The 16,735-nt window shown below is 42.6% G+C and overlaps 2 protein-coding genes across 3 annotated transcripts in view; both read right to left on the bottom strand.

Moving 5' to 3' along the window:
* The window catches only part of LOC126465767 (UNC93-like protein), a 364,481-nt gene that overhangs the window by 159,848 nt on the left and 187,898 nt on the right, over nucleotides 1-16,735 (bottom strand). The window lies entirely within an intron of this gene.
* Nucleotides 1-16,735, bottom strand: part of LOC126459944 (odorant receptor coreceptor-like) — an 80,938-nt gene that overhangs the window by 55,364 nt on the left and 8,839 nt on the right. The window contains exon 2 of the mRNA XM_050095894.1: nucleotides 13,686-13,771. Within this exon, the coding sequence (XP_049951851.1) occupies nucleotides 13,686-13,771 (86 nt within the window). The remainder of the gene's footprint in view (nucleotides 1-13,685; nucleotides 13,772-16,735) is intronic.

Below are 16,735 nucleotides of genomic sequence, written 5' to 3'. Positions count from 1 at the left end.
TTCTGCTTAGGTAACATCTCTAGGGGCTCCTCTTGCCAATACAGCTGCCGATTGTTTTATACACACATCAAAAGAGTTTTGCATCACCCAGGTTCCGAGAGTTCCGGAACCTGTACAGAAAATTGGAGTAGAGATCGACATAAACATCATTTCCACCCCTTTTGTTGCTCATGAAAACCACACATTGCATGTTGTACCACCATACAGCGAGACCTTCAGAAGTGGTGGCTCAGATTGCTGTACACACCGGTGCAGTAGCACGCCCTCTTGCATTGACGCTTACCTGTATTCGTCGTGGCATACTATCCACATGATCATCAAGGGACTGCTGGTCCAGATTGTCCCACGCAGAACCCTGGGAGAGGCTGGTGGGTCACGTCGTCCATAAACAGCCCTTTTCCATCAATCCCAGGCATGTTCGATAGGTTTCATGTCTGGAGAACATGCTGGCCATTCTAGTTGAGCAAAGTCGTTATCCTGAGGGAGGTCACAAGATGTGCATGATGGTGGCGCGAACTGTCGTCCATGAAGACGAATGCCTCACCAATATGCTGCCGATATGGTTCCACTATCGGCCAGAGGATGGCATTCATGTATCGTACAGCGGTTACGGCGCCTTCCATCAGGTTGCCTCCAAACATATCTCCGACGATTGTCTGGTTGAAGGCATGTGCGACTCTCATTGGTGAAGAGAACGTGATGCCAATCCTGAGCGGTACATTCGGCATGTCGTTGGGCCCATCTGTACCAAGCTGCATAGTGTTGTGGTTGCAAAGATGGACTTCGCCATGGACGTCAGGAGTGAAGCTGCGCATCATGCAGCCTACTGCATGCAGTTTGAGTCGTAACACTAGATCCTGTGGCTGCACGAATAGCATTATTCAACGTGGTGGCGTTGCTGTTAGGGTTCTTCCGAGCCATAATCCACAGGTAGCGGTCATCCACTGCAGTAGTAGCCCTTGGGCGGACTGAGCAAGGCATGTCATGGTCAGGTCCTGTCAGTCGGTATCTCCTCCATGTCCGAACAACATCGCTTTGGTTCACTCCGAGACGCCTGGACACTTCCCTTGTTGAGAGCCCTTCCTGGCATAAAGTAACAATGCGGACGCGATCGAACTGCGGTATTGACCGTCTAGGCGTGATTGAACTACAGACAATACGAGCTGTGTACCTCCTTCATGGTGGAATGACTGGAACTGATCGGGTGTCGGACCCCTCCGTCTAATAGGCACTGCCCATGTATGGTTGTTTATATCTCTGAACAGTCACAGAGACTGTGTCTGTGATACAATATCCACAGTCAACATCTATCTTCAGGAGTTCTGGGAACAATGGTGATGCAAAACTTATTTTGATGTGTGTATTTAATGGAGTAACACCCATCATCATTGCTGGAAAATGAAAAGCTCTTCTCATTATATCACACATAATTCACTTTACCAGAAACCCACTGCCTCTTAATTCTAAGCGACTGGCTCCCATGAGTTACCCTTATTCATAGCAACCCACAACCACTACTATGTTGTTGCACACTGAAAACACCCAATGTAGCACTGTTCACAGGTAGTATGTACGGGTTTAGTTCCATTACCTCCTTTCGGCACTGAAGACCCTGTGCCTTGCCCTGAACAACTGCATGGCACAGTACTTCCTTCCAATTGAATCTTGCAAGTGGGACATAAAGTAATCTTCCTGCTCTGGCATTGTTGGAGTACTCTCTCAGTCATTGCCACATACTGATCCCCGTCATGCTCTATTAGTATTATCCCATCCCCTTAAAACTGTATAAAGTTCCCTATTGTTTCTAGCCTCAAGAGATAGGTGTACGTTGTGTAACTTTTGAATAATGCTTACTTATCCACCATCAGTACTTTGATCCACACATACATGCGTGCACTACCTGTTTATACTTCCACCATTTCCCCAAGATAACAGAAAGGCAGGTTATTCTGCTAGGCTCCACTACTAACTGTAGTTCTGATGATAGTTCTCCCCGTTTTTTTCTCAAACCCTTCAGATACTGCTTGGGTCACAATATGACCAGATCCAGTGTCTCCATAATGCCTGGTGAGTGGCTTCTTGCAAGTTCGTCAGCTCCACTATTTAATCTTCAGATACTATCCACTTGTGATGGCAACAGTCCTGTTAATGTAATTCTTGCATGCCATTCTTCCATCCATGCTCTATGTGGCATGCTACTCCACAGTTGTTCTAGGCCGGCCGCTGTGGCCGAGCGGTTCTAGGCGCTTCAGTCCGGAACCACGTGACTGCTACAATCGCAGGTTCGAAACCTGCCTTAGGCATGAATGTGTGTGATATCCTTAGGTTAGTTAGGTTTAAGTAGTTCTAAGTCTAGGGGACTGATGACCTCAGATGTTAAGTCCCATAGTGCTTAGAGCCATTTGAACAGTTGTCCTATTCCCTGCTGTCAATTCTCTTATGGATTTTGTTTCCCTGTCCTGACCTATGTCACTTGCATCTGCTGTCCCAAATGCTGGCTTACGTATCCTGCCTCCAGCATCTATCCATCCCCTTTTCAACCTCCATGCTTCATGTGGCACTACTCTCACTACTTCTCAAATCTGACCCTTCAATTTTGCATGTGCTATGAGCGACATCTTTCGTCCTTCTGATACCTCCCTAAATACTCTCTTACTACTCAACACATGTCTTCACCTACACCTGCACGTCTTTGACTGCCTGCGGGTCTGGCGTTGGCACCGCCTTGATCTAACGAGAAAAATGACCTATTACGGTTGACGCAAAACTATTTCCTTCTGACATTTAAATAAACAGTCCTAGCACATCCACCCCAATAAAACGAAAGGGTTCCATTGCTTCTGAAAAATTTTGCAGTAGTACTTGTTTCCGAATAAAATCTACATGCCACAGACGCTCCACACAATTCTTGCAGTACTGATCTACCTCATTTTTCTGTCCTCTTCACCAGTGGTTTTCAGCCACCCTCTCGTTCGTCGTTCAACACCCTCCATGGCTAGGTAAAACGTGATCATGCATATCCATCAGTATCTCTTCCCTCAGCTTTCCTGGTACAGCCTCTCATCATCCTAATTGAGTCTCTCTACACAATAATCCGTCACACTGCTGCCTTTTATATGGCTAACACTCTGTCAGCATTCTGTTAGCTTCTCTCTCAGTAAAGTCTTGACTTAGTGCTTGTGCCACTGCTATCTTCCTGCTTAGCACATCTGCAGTACCTTGCTTCTTCCCTGGTTTGTGGGTTACTTCACTGAGATGTAATGACCACTTTGGTCTACTGCATGGGTCTCTCAAATCTAGTAGCCTCGTTAAAGCAGCATGCTCTGTCATTAAACTTCTTTCCATGGAGGTAATTCCACAAATATATTAAACTCTCAAATTTGAGAAACTCTCTCCATAGTCTTTCTTTGTACACAGGATGCACATGGTGTTACCTCTACCTACTTTGTCTCATTCCATTGAACTGTTATCATTTTCATATCGACGAATTTAGTAGATATCATCTCAATTGATATTTATTGCATGCCATTTTTACGTGCTTCAAAGCCAGCTGTGTACATCTGACCAACAGGGGGAAAAATAGAGAGAAAATTTGTAGAAGAGGAGATGCCGAAAACTTATGATCTGCCAGACGTTGGCCATCATTTACCTGTGAAGTCTTGATGTCTTCAATTGTCTTTTTGTCTGTCTGCATTCATTATCGCTGGTCGGTGGTCCTTGCCCGCGCATGAAGACACAGGAAGACCGGTGGCACATTGCGACACTTTAAGGATGCCTTCCACTTCAACCAGGCCGACCAGCTCTGTTGCAGCGATAGAACTGTAGCTCATCAGGTGTGATCCCTAATTCAGCTACCCTGCGGGCATTAACACTTTATCACGAAATATAGCCAGAGACCCACATAGACTAAGAAACATGCAAGTCATTTCCCAACTTCTCCAAGTGACTCTTAAATGTGTAAGTCAATTGTTTCTTGATTGTGTTTGTTTAACATTAATTACGGAATTTAAATACAAAATAGGGCATTTGTTGAATTACGTGTGTATACGACATAAATAAGTACTGTATGGTTCTTTAGTGAAAGCTATGATAGGTAACGGTCAAGGATTGCAGAGCCTTTACACGCTGAAAGATCATACCCTGCCTACTGAGGTCACTTGCATGTGTGGATCACTATGCTCAGCACTTAGGATCATCAAATTTAAATAACGTTCTAAGCTAACTAGTGAACATTAACTGAACTAGTGTGAACTCTGTTCACCAGTTATTACCAAGATTTTAAACAGCTCGTATCATTAACGACACCTGGAAATACACTTTACACATGTAGTTTTTATTTCTTGTTGAATAATGGAATGTTTCTCAGTGATGTTGGTTTCAAAATGAAAAATAAAAAAGAAATATCTTTAATATTAACTACTGGTCTCCAAACAATGCAGCTCTCTGCGAATCATCCCCATTATATTGCGGCTCTCAAAGGTAAGATCATTGGTCATACTTGGAGCTTGCAAAGTGATTTCTTATATAAAGAAGGTATACAAAAAATCATTGTAGCTGTATTGAAGACACTCGATTTTCAGCAGCATGCACCAGGACTTGCTACAGTACCCCTTGAAAAGTATTTGTGTGATGAAGAGGAGGCAGATATTATGGTTTACAAAGTGATTGACTGACTTCTTCTATCATCAGACAGCCAATAAATTAATATGATGAAGTTGTTTCAAAGATAATTTTGTAAAACTGTGTACATGATTGCTCAAGTAATCATAATTTCAGCTGAGATACGGATGTGCAGGCCCTCTGCTCACAGGGTGATGATCAAAAATCTTTAACAGCTGAGAGATCTAACAAGCTTGGATGGTAGTCAACAATTTTCAACTTTGTATGTTGTGTCCCTCAAAATCCGATGTATCACTTTGGACCCCTATGCCTCCACCTCTTGCTTCAACGCAACCAAGTCAGACAAACGCAGGCTCTTAACCACCCCCTCCATTCACTACCGTAATGACGAAGGGTGGCCCCGAGATCTTAGCAGAAGAGGTTATCTCCGAACTCAATTCCCATCCTGTCCTAGGAACCAGCACAGCCCTCTGCACCTACCGACTCAGACCCCACCACACTCACGCTCGTTTACACTGAGTTCGTTTCCACCATGGATCACCTACTTACACAGGGAGTCCTGGTTAACAACTGCTGCCACAAATTCGAATCCTATGTATCTCTCACCCACTCCTACCACCATCAAAAGTGCCTCCTTTACAATGAACACCTCACTCCTGACTTCAAAAATCCATCCATTGTCGTCACTGTGAAACCTACCACTCCCTCAAATAATGTCAATAATGTCCAAACATCACCTCCCCTCATCTGCATTGATATCCACCTTACCTATTCCATGAAATGCAAAGCCAAACCCCCCTCAAATAAGACAGAATTAACCATAGCCATTCGACCCATCAATTGGTTTTCACTTCTGCTAATTCCCTCTATCCATCTCCCTCTGGCGAAGATATCAGATTCCTCACCATCATTCTGCAAAATTTCCACCCCTCCCAGTGACTGCATACATTGCAACGAATTTCCCTTGCTGCTCACTCCGTATTCCATCTGAATATCTAGTCCACCTCCTCTTGACACCAAGTTGACTTCGGTTTCACCCATCTCGACTCCCTCGTTTAAACCCTCTCCATCTCTAACCCACACAGCCTACTCCCCAACGTCTCATCACAGCACGACAGCACAGCGTCCTGTAATACAGCATATCCTGGCTAGGTCTGTTATGTAAGTAGACAAAATGACTTCCCTGAGCTCGTGTTTATATAATGGAGTTGTTTCGCTTATTAAGAAAGTACTTGATGGTCCATGAATACACCAGCTTCAGTGCAGACGCACAGTTACGTTCGATCTCCTGCAGGAATCTCAAAGTAGCAAGCGTTGAAGACATGGATGGGGATTGTGGATAGATGGCGCTCTGTGGAAGTATGGGTCGGCTGGGAGGCATACCGAGAAAGTCTGCGCAGTTGTGACAAATACTCTGGCTGGATGTCACAGTGTTTAACGCAGCTGCCTAGCAAGCAGGTGATCCTGCTTTCGAGACCAAGTCTGGTACACATTTTCACTTGTCGCCACTGTCCCCACATAAAATTCCGTTGCAGCTGAATCAATAATTTCTTCCCTTTCTTTTCCTGCCTATCCCCTCCACCTTCAGTTTACATCAGTAACGTAGTGCTGCTGGGAAAGGCATAGGATTGGGAAATGGGGCATCTTGCTGTTGTCTGTCATAGGGTAAAACCATGTGATTGTGACGTAGTCACTTGGTGTTAGATTAACGAATGACAAGAAAGTTACTGCACTTCTCATACCACTAAATGTGTTATTGGTAGAGTGCATGAATCTTATCCATTAAGAAATTGCTGACACTTGTAGAGCGGGCTGCATTAAATGAAGCCATCCAGAGTACATCTTGCAATGTGGATATCAGTATAGCTGATGGAATAGGTCTGATCATGTTCGAATCTAATCTGCTGTAATGCACTCCTTGACTTGTGTTAAAATATCTTAAGTTCTATAACATCTACCTGACCTGTTTCGGCCCATTTAAGCATCTGGACCTCCTCAAATACTCGAAGTGCTGAGACTGGGATGACGCATTTGATGCCCTCAAGCTGCCATTGGTAGTGAAAACGATGTAATCGACTCTTTCGATTACACACTGCCGCGCGGAGTGGCCGCGCGGTTAGAGGCGCCATGTCACTGATTCCGCGGCCCCTCCCGGCTGAGGTTCGAGTCCTCCCTTGCGCATGGGTGTGTGTGTTGTTCTTAGCATAAGTCACTTTAAGTAATGTGTAGGTCTAGGGACCGATGACCTCAGCAGTTCGTCCCTTAGGAATTCACACGTATTTGAACATTTGATTACACACTCGGACAGTATGTTACAAAGGGGAAAGCTCTTCAGCGTGGCATACAGTTGACAGCTCAAACTGATGAGCTTACATAATACCACCGTGTTAACACAAGCTAACTGAAGTTACTTTGTCCACTAACGTGGGCGAACTGGACAGGAAATACTGGCAGGTATAGAATTTCTGTAAAATGAAAAGCGAACAGAAGTTGCCTTTCCAAGAAGAATGCTCAAAGGATGGAGGATCAGTTTCCACCTAGCATTGTAGAAGAGCGTGCAGGGATTTATGTAGATTCTGCACACATGCGTCTCTAGCTTTAGTATCATTAGTAATTCATATCTGTATTCCACGTAGTGCTAACGCACTTTGTGGAAAATACAAACCCCAGGCATGTGTGCGCACTGCATCGTCAGTTATTCATAAGGCCAGCTGTGAGTGGTCTATATAACATCGTGAAATAAATACCATGAAGTTGCTTCTTGTGATGTAGTGCGTTAGAGAGAATGGGGATATGCGTCCTCGCCGTTCATTTTGTAGACCTATGAAGGAGGCAAATGTATGACCACAATCAGGCGATTTACCTTCTCTCACGCCTCTAACCTCCACCCCTCCCTTTACATCCTAGTACAAACCTAGAACACAACCTATGCATTAATACTGTACTGCTGCACTTAGCTGTTGTGCACACATTGAATACTAATTCTTAACCCACTTCATTTAACAATGAACATTAATTTTATACCATTAAATCACTATTTTTGACAATCTGCAATTTTCCGTCCCCAACAACGCGGTAATTATTAGTTCCAGAGAAAAGATGAAACACACCTTCCTTTGCAGTAAATTTAATGTAGTTTAAATACGTTCAGGGAAACATTTATGATATAAGCCGAGGTTAATATGTTGTCATCACACAACCTTCTACCACTACACAAAAATTTGGGACTACACAAGTTTTTTCAACCAATTTTTCTTTAGTTGACTGGATTACACCATCTCCACTTGACCTAATCAACCCATCCCCTATGATTTCCTCACCACATCGACTATACCTTTTCCACCATTATTAGTTCCCTGATCGCAACATCCATAGTAGATCCCCTACAGAACTCCAACATTGCCTTCATTTTACAGACTTCTTCCAAGGCGAATTTTTCCCCATTGCACAGCACAACAATCCTAAAAACAACACCACCCCACATTTCGTCATTGCATCTTCCAACCTTCTTGAACCCCTCACTGTAGAATTCCTCTATCCAACCGGAAATGATCACCTACCTGTTCTCCTCACCATCTCAAATTTAAGAACATTTTCCCATACATCTAATCCCAATCTTCTTCCAAAACTTATCAAAGACTACTCCCATACCAACTGGAATGCCTAGCAGGAATCTATATATATTCAGACTGGGATCCACCCTAACCTTCCACCAACATGAGGATATCCCCTCATGCCATGTCCTTCCTTCAGCAGACCTTTTGAGACGCTAGATCCGCCTGCACCCCTACCAAGGCCATATGTCCTCGTTGCCACACTCTCCCATCCCCGATCCCGCCCCTCTAGTCTGACTCCTTCTCCAAGAGTCCCGTTGCTTATACCATTCATTCCTACAGACTTATGACCAGGATACACTCACATGCTACTGGCTAATACGGAGACAGTTTAGGACTTTATTAAATGCTGCAAACGCTGAGACTGGCGCCAGGCAAACACGACACTATGATCCCTCCAAATCTGCCTCAGTACGTTTAGCCACCTCGATGGTTTCTACCTTACCATTTACGACCGTCTATGTAGTTCACTAATACACTAAAGTGTCTTGCACTAACCATCGATGGCAACTAACATGGAAACCTTACCTACTAAACTGTGAAGAAAATTACATTGCGACTGACAGATTGCACTGGTGTGGTCAGTGTTGCCGGTGATCAGTCAGCCACGATTCACAAGGTGCCGCAAATACCTTCGAAACAGCCAACACAGCGAGCAGGTGGAACTCGAGAAACAACTGCAGTTTGATGATAGCCGTTCCCTGCCACTCGAGTTGCTGAAACGGCAATCACAAAGCAGTTTCAGTCAGAGTATAACCATCCAACACATATCCCACGATAGACTAAAACTACTGACTACCCGAACTTGGCGATAGCACACTTCCACTGACCTCTTACCTACAAATCCTCGATTTGTCCCATGCTGTCCTATGCAAACGTTGTACGGATAAATGCCTCCAGATCCTCGAACGTCATGCACCACGCCTCGCTTTCCACAGCCTCTTACTCTCACGCCTATCCTTTACCATCTCCTCACTCACACTGAACATTTCCGGAAAACCTACATCATCCACAAAATTTTGGAAATTTGTGAAAAGTGCCTAGGGGACCAAACTGCTGAGGTAATCGGTCCCTAGGCTTACGCACTTCTTAATCTAACGTAAACTAACTTACGCTACGGAGAACATGCAGACCCATGCCCGAGGGAGGACTCAAACCTCCTACGGGGGGGGGGGGGGGGGGGGGGGGGGGGGGGCGGGGCGGGGGGCGCGAACCGTGGCAAGGTGCCCTAGACAGCTAGACCACACGGCTACCCCAGACAACATACATGATTATTCCTTACACAAATTCGTGATCAATTTTGTGTTGCATTTAAAGAAAATAAATGTCATCGTAATTTTTTAGAACAGTATTTCTCTGTTAAACGGCCCTGTCACAATTTGTGGAGAGAAACTTCGATCACTCCATGCAGGATTTATATTAGCGCCATTATATGAATGTGTTACACACCTTGCGCAGATTCAGTATAAGACCACTTGGTTGTGATTTGCGTAATATTGTGATTCTGTCCCCTAACTGGGATATCAGTTAAGGGTTCCATGGTAGCAAACACACAGCTAGTTTGAAACATCGTACAGTGATGGTAGGGGGAGCCCCTACATCATGCACAAACTTGACCCCTATAATCGTGTCTTTAACCTCTAATTTACAATCCTAATAAACTGACGCGCATTTACCGACACATACTAACAACGCTACACCTATGAGCCCTCCACATCCTCTTCCAACGAGATTTCAACCGTCTTCCCCTCCCAGGCCATCATCATGACACTTACTCATCCAACCAACTGTAAATCCACTCCACTCATTCCGTCACGTAATGGCTACCTTATCCCTACCTCCCCATTTTTCTGTACTCCTTTTCCCCTTCCTGTCGTCTTTCCCTACTCCCTTTTTCAACTTCAAATTATGGCCTCACAGATATCTTCAGCTATTCCTCCAGTCTTGTCTCCCAACATCACTCATTCGCCATCGATACAAAGCAACAGTCCTCCATTCTGATATCGCCACCCTCCTACCCTCCTCAACGCCCAACTTTCTCTCTTTCAACAACAAGTGATCTTTCCCAGGGCAGGAACTGACCATTTAGTGACTTTAAGATCGGTAATGCACATTGTGCTTTGAATGTTTAAAATGTTCATAATGTTCGTAATTTTACCTCTTTATTATTACTGTTTCAAATAAAAACGAAGAAATCCATGTTTCTTATGCATAAAAACGTCCATTTATTTGAGCTCTTAAACATTTTTTAGTTCACTTTTAAATGCCTCAAGCTTATATTAGTGTTTTCAATCGTCACAGCTAATTTTACATGTCCCTTGGATGAACAGTGGGTTGCATGTAAAACAGGCAGCTTATATGAGGCGAGAGAGGGTGTAATAACAACAAATTAAATGATAAATAATGTAACTGCATATGTCATTCTTTCCGCGGCATTTTCGTTTGATATCATAAGCAACAAAAAATACAGATCATGTCTGTTATCATGATATAGCTCACTAATTTAACACAGAAATCAAGAGTGAAGCTGTGGATGAGAGCATCAAAACTAAAAGGTATAAAAAATAGAAAACTATGAAAATTTAAGAATATATACAAACACAAAAATCGTAAAATTGGGAGCTTATGCGCTTAACAAATAGCACACGTTATTTGAACATACTCAACTAATATATACGCCCATACTCAATTCTCTTATATCTATGAAATTGGAGCTGTGGAACTATTGCAATCAGATAGAAGAAGGGAAATAAATAAAGGTAGTTAAATTAGTTGATTAAAGGCTGGTAGCTAAATAATGTAATAAGACACTTCTTATTAGATCCTGAAACCAACAGACAGAACAAAACAGACCATAGATCAGGAGGCAACCATCACGAGTATTGACTAACAAATGGTGGATGGCATGAAGATGGCATATATTTAATGACTGCTTCCCATCTACAGGAGACACGCCCTAGAAACATCGTAATATATAATTATGTTGAAAAATGTGGGATACACAGTAAAGGGCAAAATGGAAAAATAAAGGAGTGCGGACACCTAAGGTATTTCACATGATACCTAGAGCTACAGTTCTCATTGTAAGAGTACTACGTCGTTGTGAAGCAGCACATAGATTAGACTTTTAAGTTGTCAAAGTAAGTCGGACATAACTGCCACGAGGTGACGCTGCATGCAGTTCAATGCTCCCACATAATAGTAAATGGCGTGGCTGTGTGCTACTCTTTATACTGAACCGAATATCGTGGCAAGTTTTCAAGCTGGTAACGTAGTACAACATTTTATTACTTCACGTTTTCCATTATTGCCTTACTTACAATTTCAAGCAGTACTTAAATAACGTTTTTTTCCACCATCCTTCACTCCCAGATGCAATTCGACTAGACTGGCTAGGGCAGTGCCTGCTGCTAGATCAATAGTTCGCTATCTCCCACCTCTCCTCCTGCGTTGACCAGTAGGAGCACTATCCTACGCGTTGGAAACATTACCTATTGTGTGTCTGCTTTCTATCTTCACGACAGTCGTCCTCTTACGACAAGTGTAGGGTGCCAGTGAACAAGCAGATAAAGCTGAGTGGGCATCAAGCCAGTCTACCGAAGCAGCAACAAAATCAGAGATATAATAGGCTTGACAAAGAATGCTATCGATAAATTGCTCACATTTGAATTCTAACGTATGCTACAAGTGGGGGATAAAACTCGTTGGTGAGGCGTGCGAGCTACTGATATTCACATAACGGAACACCACATGCGTCTCGCAGAACATAGCTAGTCAGCAATGCAGACCGTCATAATAGGTGAGACAGAACTATACAGTTCTTCATCACTCATGGGACTCGCCCATTTGGCCAAAGGCAGATATCGCACAGCATTGTTTCGGCCGCCAGCAGGAACCAGAGTAAGTACACTACGTCCCTGTATGGGCATGCCCATCATCCATCAGCAATGACTAAAAGAAATCTCAATAAAAGTAACCAGTAATAAATGACTTCAGCTCCGGCTTCCTCACTCCTCCTATCCAAGAAAAATCGGTTTAACAACATTGTGTACACCTGGTTGTAAGAGCTGGATGAAATATCAATACATAAGGCTTGAATGCAGCACTGACTAAGTATATAGTAAATACACCACCCCAATGAGTGTCATTTGCAAGAGTGGCCTGAACATTCCTTCATATTCCAGTATGAGTATGCCATCACATAGCAGGAAAAATTACATTACAGATGACAACATTAGTAGTGGAGAATTATCAGTGCAGTCCTAAGAAACGAGGTTATTATGCAACCTGATACCGCAGCCACATCTCTAGGGCAACTGTGTGTTCTAAATTCATAGTAAGTACGTCAAGATAACCGACCCTTCCACCTCTCATGTCTGCAGGCCAATTTTATGTCAAAAAATGGGAAGGAAATGAAGGTGGTCGATCCACTGTGACTGTTTTAAAACCAAAATCAAGATCATGCTTTCCCAGTTGATCTAGGTCAACAGGATGACTTGAAAATAATGGGAAAACCAAGATACACCTCCCCTCCTCTTCCACCCTCTGCTCACCCTTCTCTAAGTATTTCAGTTATATGAAGCTCATCATTTCAGGTCTGTACATTACAGCGAGAGGATAATCATGAAACTCCATCAGAGATACGCCATCACTTCGGGACAGAATAACAAGCTGCACTTAAGGTTTCCTCCCCCACTCCTTTAGGCGAACTGTGTGATAGAGCGTTATCCGAATTAAAAATTTTGGCAAATATCGTATCAATTACCACAATTAATGATCAAAAATGGTCACCTTTGAGTTTCTTATCATAATTAGTAGAATCCACAGGAGAGTGTTCGGTATTTTCCTTAACAACTCCAACAACATATAACCACCTCCGATTGCTATTTCCAACTTTGTAGTAGTTAGTTACATATTTCCCACATTTTCTCCCACTTTTCAAGATCGTCAACAGCAGACTCATATAAATACAAACTTTAGATGTTTAACGATTGCACAACGTGATATTTTAAGAAATACACTGATATTCCGTGTTAACAATCAGCATAGTGCGAGATTTTAACAAGTACACCTACATCCCACATTTAAAAAATGAGCACAGTGTAATATTTTAAGAAATACACAGATATCACAATCAAACAATTCATACAGTGCAACATTTTAACAAATACACCGACATCCAACATTACAATATTAGAACAGTACAATATTTTAACAAATATCCCACATTAAACAATTAGCACAGTACGATTTTAACAAATACACCAATATTTCACATTCATCAATTTCCACAATGTGATATTTTGAAAGACACACAGATATTGCACATTAAACAATGAGCATTCAGAGACAAACACGCTCTTACTACACACCAAGTCTACTTTTTACTTTAAGAAACTTACCACATATGAGAGACTGAACCTTCCCAACCATAGCCCAGTGTCCGCTCACCTGAAATGAGACCAACAGGCTGCTAGTATTGAGATGTGGTTGGTATGCAATCAGAAGCGATCTCGATAAAACCAACAGCCCTTCACCTGTAGACAAGGAAAGCACTCAGCAGATAAGGTTTTAGCGACTGTAGTGGACACAGTTGCAGTGGCATTAAATCACTCGAAATTTCTTTATTACTTGTCTCTCTAACTGTTGATGATATTTCCATTAATGAGTCGTTATTGATGTTCAGGCACCTTACCATAACAATACCACTAGCAAAGTTCTCATGTACTGTAACACATGTACTAGAAACGTCCTAGGACACTGACAATGACAGTTATATAATGAGTTGTTTCATAGTGACAGAAGCTAACAACCAAGATGTAACCAGTGAGGTAGGACGGACAGAAGACACAGAGAACATCCAAGAAATAAAGGCGCGTTTCGCACGAGATCGTGTAGTTGGCGCAAAAACGTTACAAAAATTCTCAACGAACTCCGGTGGCAGACGCTACAAGAGAGGCATTGTGCATCACGGAAAGGTTTATTATTGAAATACCAAGAGAGCACTTTCCAGGAAGAGTCAGACAACATATCACGTCCTCCCCTATACGTTTCACGAAATGACTGCAAAGGGAAAATTAGAGCTAATGTACAGGCTTACCGATCATCATTCTTACCCACACGCTGTCCGCGTATAGAAAGCAGTAGGGGGGGGGGGGGGGGGGGGGGCGTCAGTTAGTGATACCAGAAATACTGTCCACCACACAATGTCAAGTAGCTTGTGGAGTAAGTAAATGCACTGTAGATGAAATTTGCTCATTGTTTACGTTTTCTTATTTTTTGAGTCATCATCAGTCTTCTCACTGGCTTAATGCGACCCGCCACGACCTCTTCTCCTGTACTAACCTCTTCATCTCAGAGTAGCACTTGCAACCTACGTCCCCAATTAATTGCTGGATGTATTCCAATCTCTGGCTTCCTCTACAGTTTTTGTCCTCTACAACTCCCTCTAGTACCACGGAAGTCGTTCCATCATGTCTCAACAGATGTCCTATCATCGCCGGCCGGCATCGCGGGACCGCTACGGTCGCAGGTTCGAATCCTGCCTCTGGCATGGATGTGTATGACGTCCTTAGGTTAGTTAGGTTTAAGTAGTTCTAAGTATTAGGGGACTGATGACCTCAGATGTTAAGTCCCATAGTGCTTAGAGTCATTTTTTGTCCTATCATCCTGGCCCTTCTCCTTGTCAGTGTTTTCAACATATTTGTTTCCTCTCCGATTCTGCGCAAAACCTCCTCATTCCTTACCTTATCAGTCCACCTAATTTTCAACATTCGTCTGTAGCACCACATCTCATATACTTCGATTCTTTTCTGTTCCAGTTTTCTCACAGTTCATGTTTCACTACCATACAATGCTGTACTCCAGACGTACATTCTCAGAAATTTCTTCCTCAAATTAGGGCCGATATTTGACATTAGTAGCCTTCTTTTGGCCAGGAATACCCTTTTTGCTACTGCTAGTCTGCTTCTGATCTCCTGCTTGCTCCGTCCATCATTGGTTCTTTTACTGCCTAGGTAGCAGAATTCCTTAACTTCATCTACTTCGTGACCATCAATCCCGATGTTAACTTTCTCACTGTTCTCATTTCTACTACTTCTCATTACCTTCGTCTTTCTTCGATTTACTCTCAGCCCATACTCTGTAATCATTAGGCTGTTGATTCCGTTCAGCAGATCATGTAATTCTTCATCATTTTCACTAAGGATAGCAATGTCATCAGCGAATTGTACATTGATATCCTTTCACCTTGAACTTTACTTCCACTCATGAGCCTTTCTGTTATCTCCATCATTGCTTCTTCGATGTACAGATTGAACAGTAAGGGCGAAATGCATCCTTGTCTTACACTCTTTTGAATCCGAGCACTTAGTTCTTGGTCGTCCACTCTTATTATTCCCTCTTGACTGGTGTACATTTGTGTATGAATCGGCTCTCCCTATAGCTTACACCCACTTTTCTCACAATTTCGAACATTTTGCATCATTTTACATTGTGGAACGCTTTTTCCAGGTCAACAAATCCTATAAATGTGTCTTGATTTTTATTTAGTCTTCCTTCCATTATTAACCGCAATGTCAGAACTGCCTCTCTCGTGCCTTTACTTTTGCTAAAGCCAAACTGATGGTCATCTAGCGCATCCTCAATTTTCTTTCCCATTCTTCTCTATATTATTCTTGTACGCTACTTGGATGCAAGAGCTGTTAAGCTGATTGTGCGGTAATTCTCGCACTTGCCGTCTTCGGAATTGTGTGGATGCCGCTTTTCCGAAAGTCAGATGGTATGTCGCCAGACTCATTCATTCTACACGCCAATACGATTGGTCGTTTTATTGCCACTTCCCCGAATGATTTTAGAAATTCTGATGGAATGTTATCTATACCTTTTGCGTTATTTGATCTTAAGTCCTCCAAAGCTCTTTTAAATTCTGATTCTAATACTGAATCCCCTATCTCTTCTAAATCGACTCCTGTTTCTTCTTCTATCACGTAAGACAAATCTTCCCCCTCATAGAGGCTTTCAATGTATTCTTCCCACCTATCCACTCTCTCCTCTGTATTTAACAGTGGAATTCCCGTTGCACTTGTAGTCTACGTCCTGAATTATTTCCTGTCACAGTACAGTCAATTGATGAATGACTCTTTCTGCACAGGCTGGTTGTCCTGTAGCTCACCTAACTACACTCCACAGTTGTTATAATTGTATTAACAACATTACTGAGTTGTGTTACCATTTGCATATTAATGGGCTCTTTTAATAGTATTTCTTTATTGTAGTACATTTGAAGAGTGCAAGTAATGAAATTTTTTTTTCTTAATCTACCAGCTACACATATTCCTTTATCTCATTTATATTTTAATTCCTTTAGTTATCTACAAATTAAGGGAATTTCTGGGAAGACAGCTATTAACACAATGTCATTCCATAAAGATCTCATTTCGGTCTCCCTTTGACATCTTATTATCTCGATCTCCATTTTGCATCTTATTCTTAAAAAGAAA

This window comes from Schistocerca serialis, chromosome 1, assembly GCF_023864345.2.
Source record: "Schistocerca serialis cubense isolate TAMUIC-IGC-003099 chromosome 1, iqSchSeri2.2, whole genome shotgun sequence".
Lineage (NCBI taxonomy): Eukaryota > Metazoa > Arthropoda > Insecta > Orthoptera > Acrididae > Schistocerca > Schistocerca serialis.
Note: the sequence above shows the minus strand (reverse complement) of the source record. Positions and strands in the feature narration are given on the sequence as shown.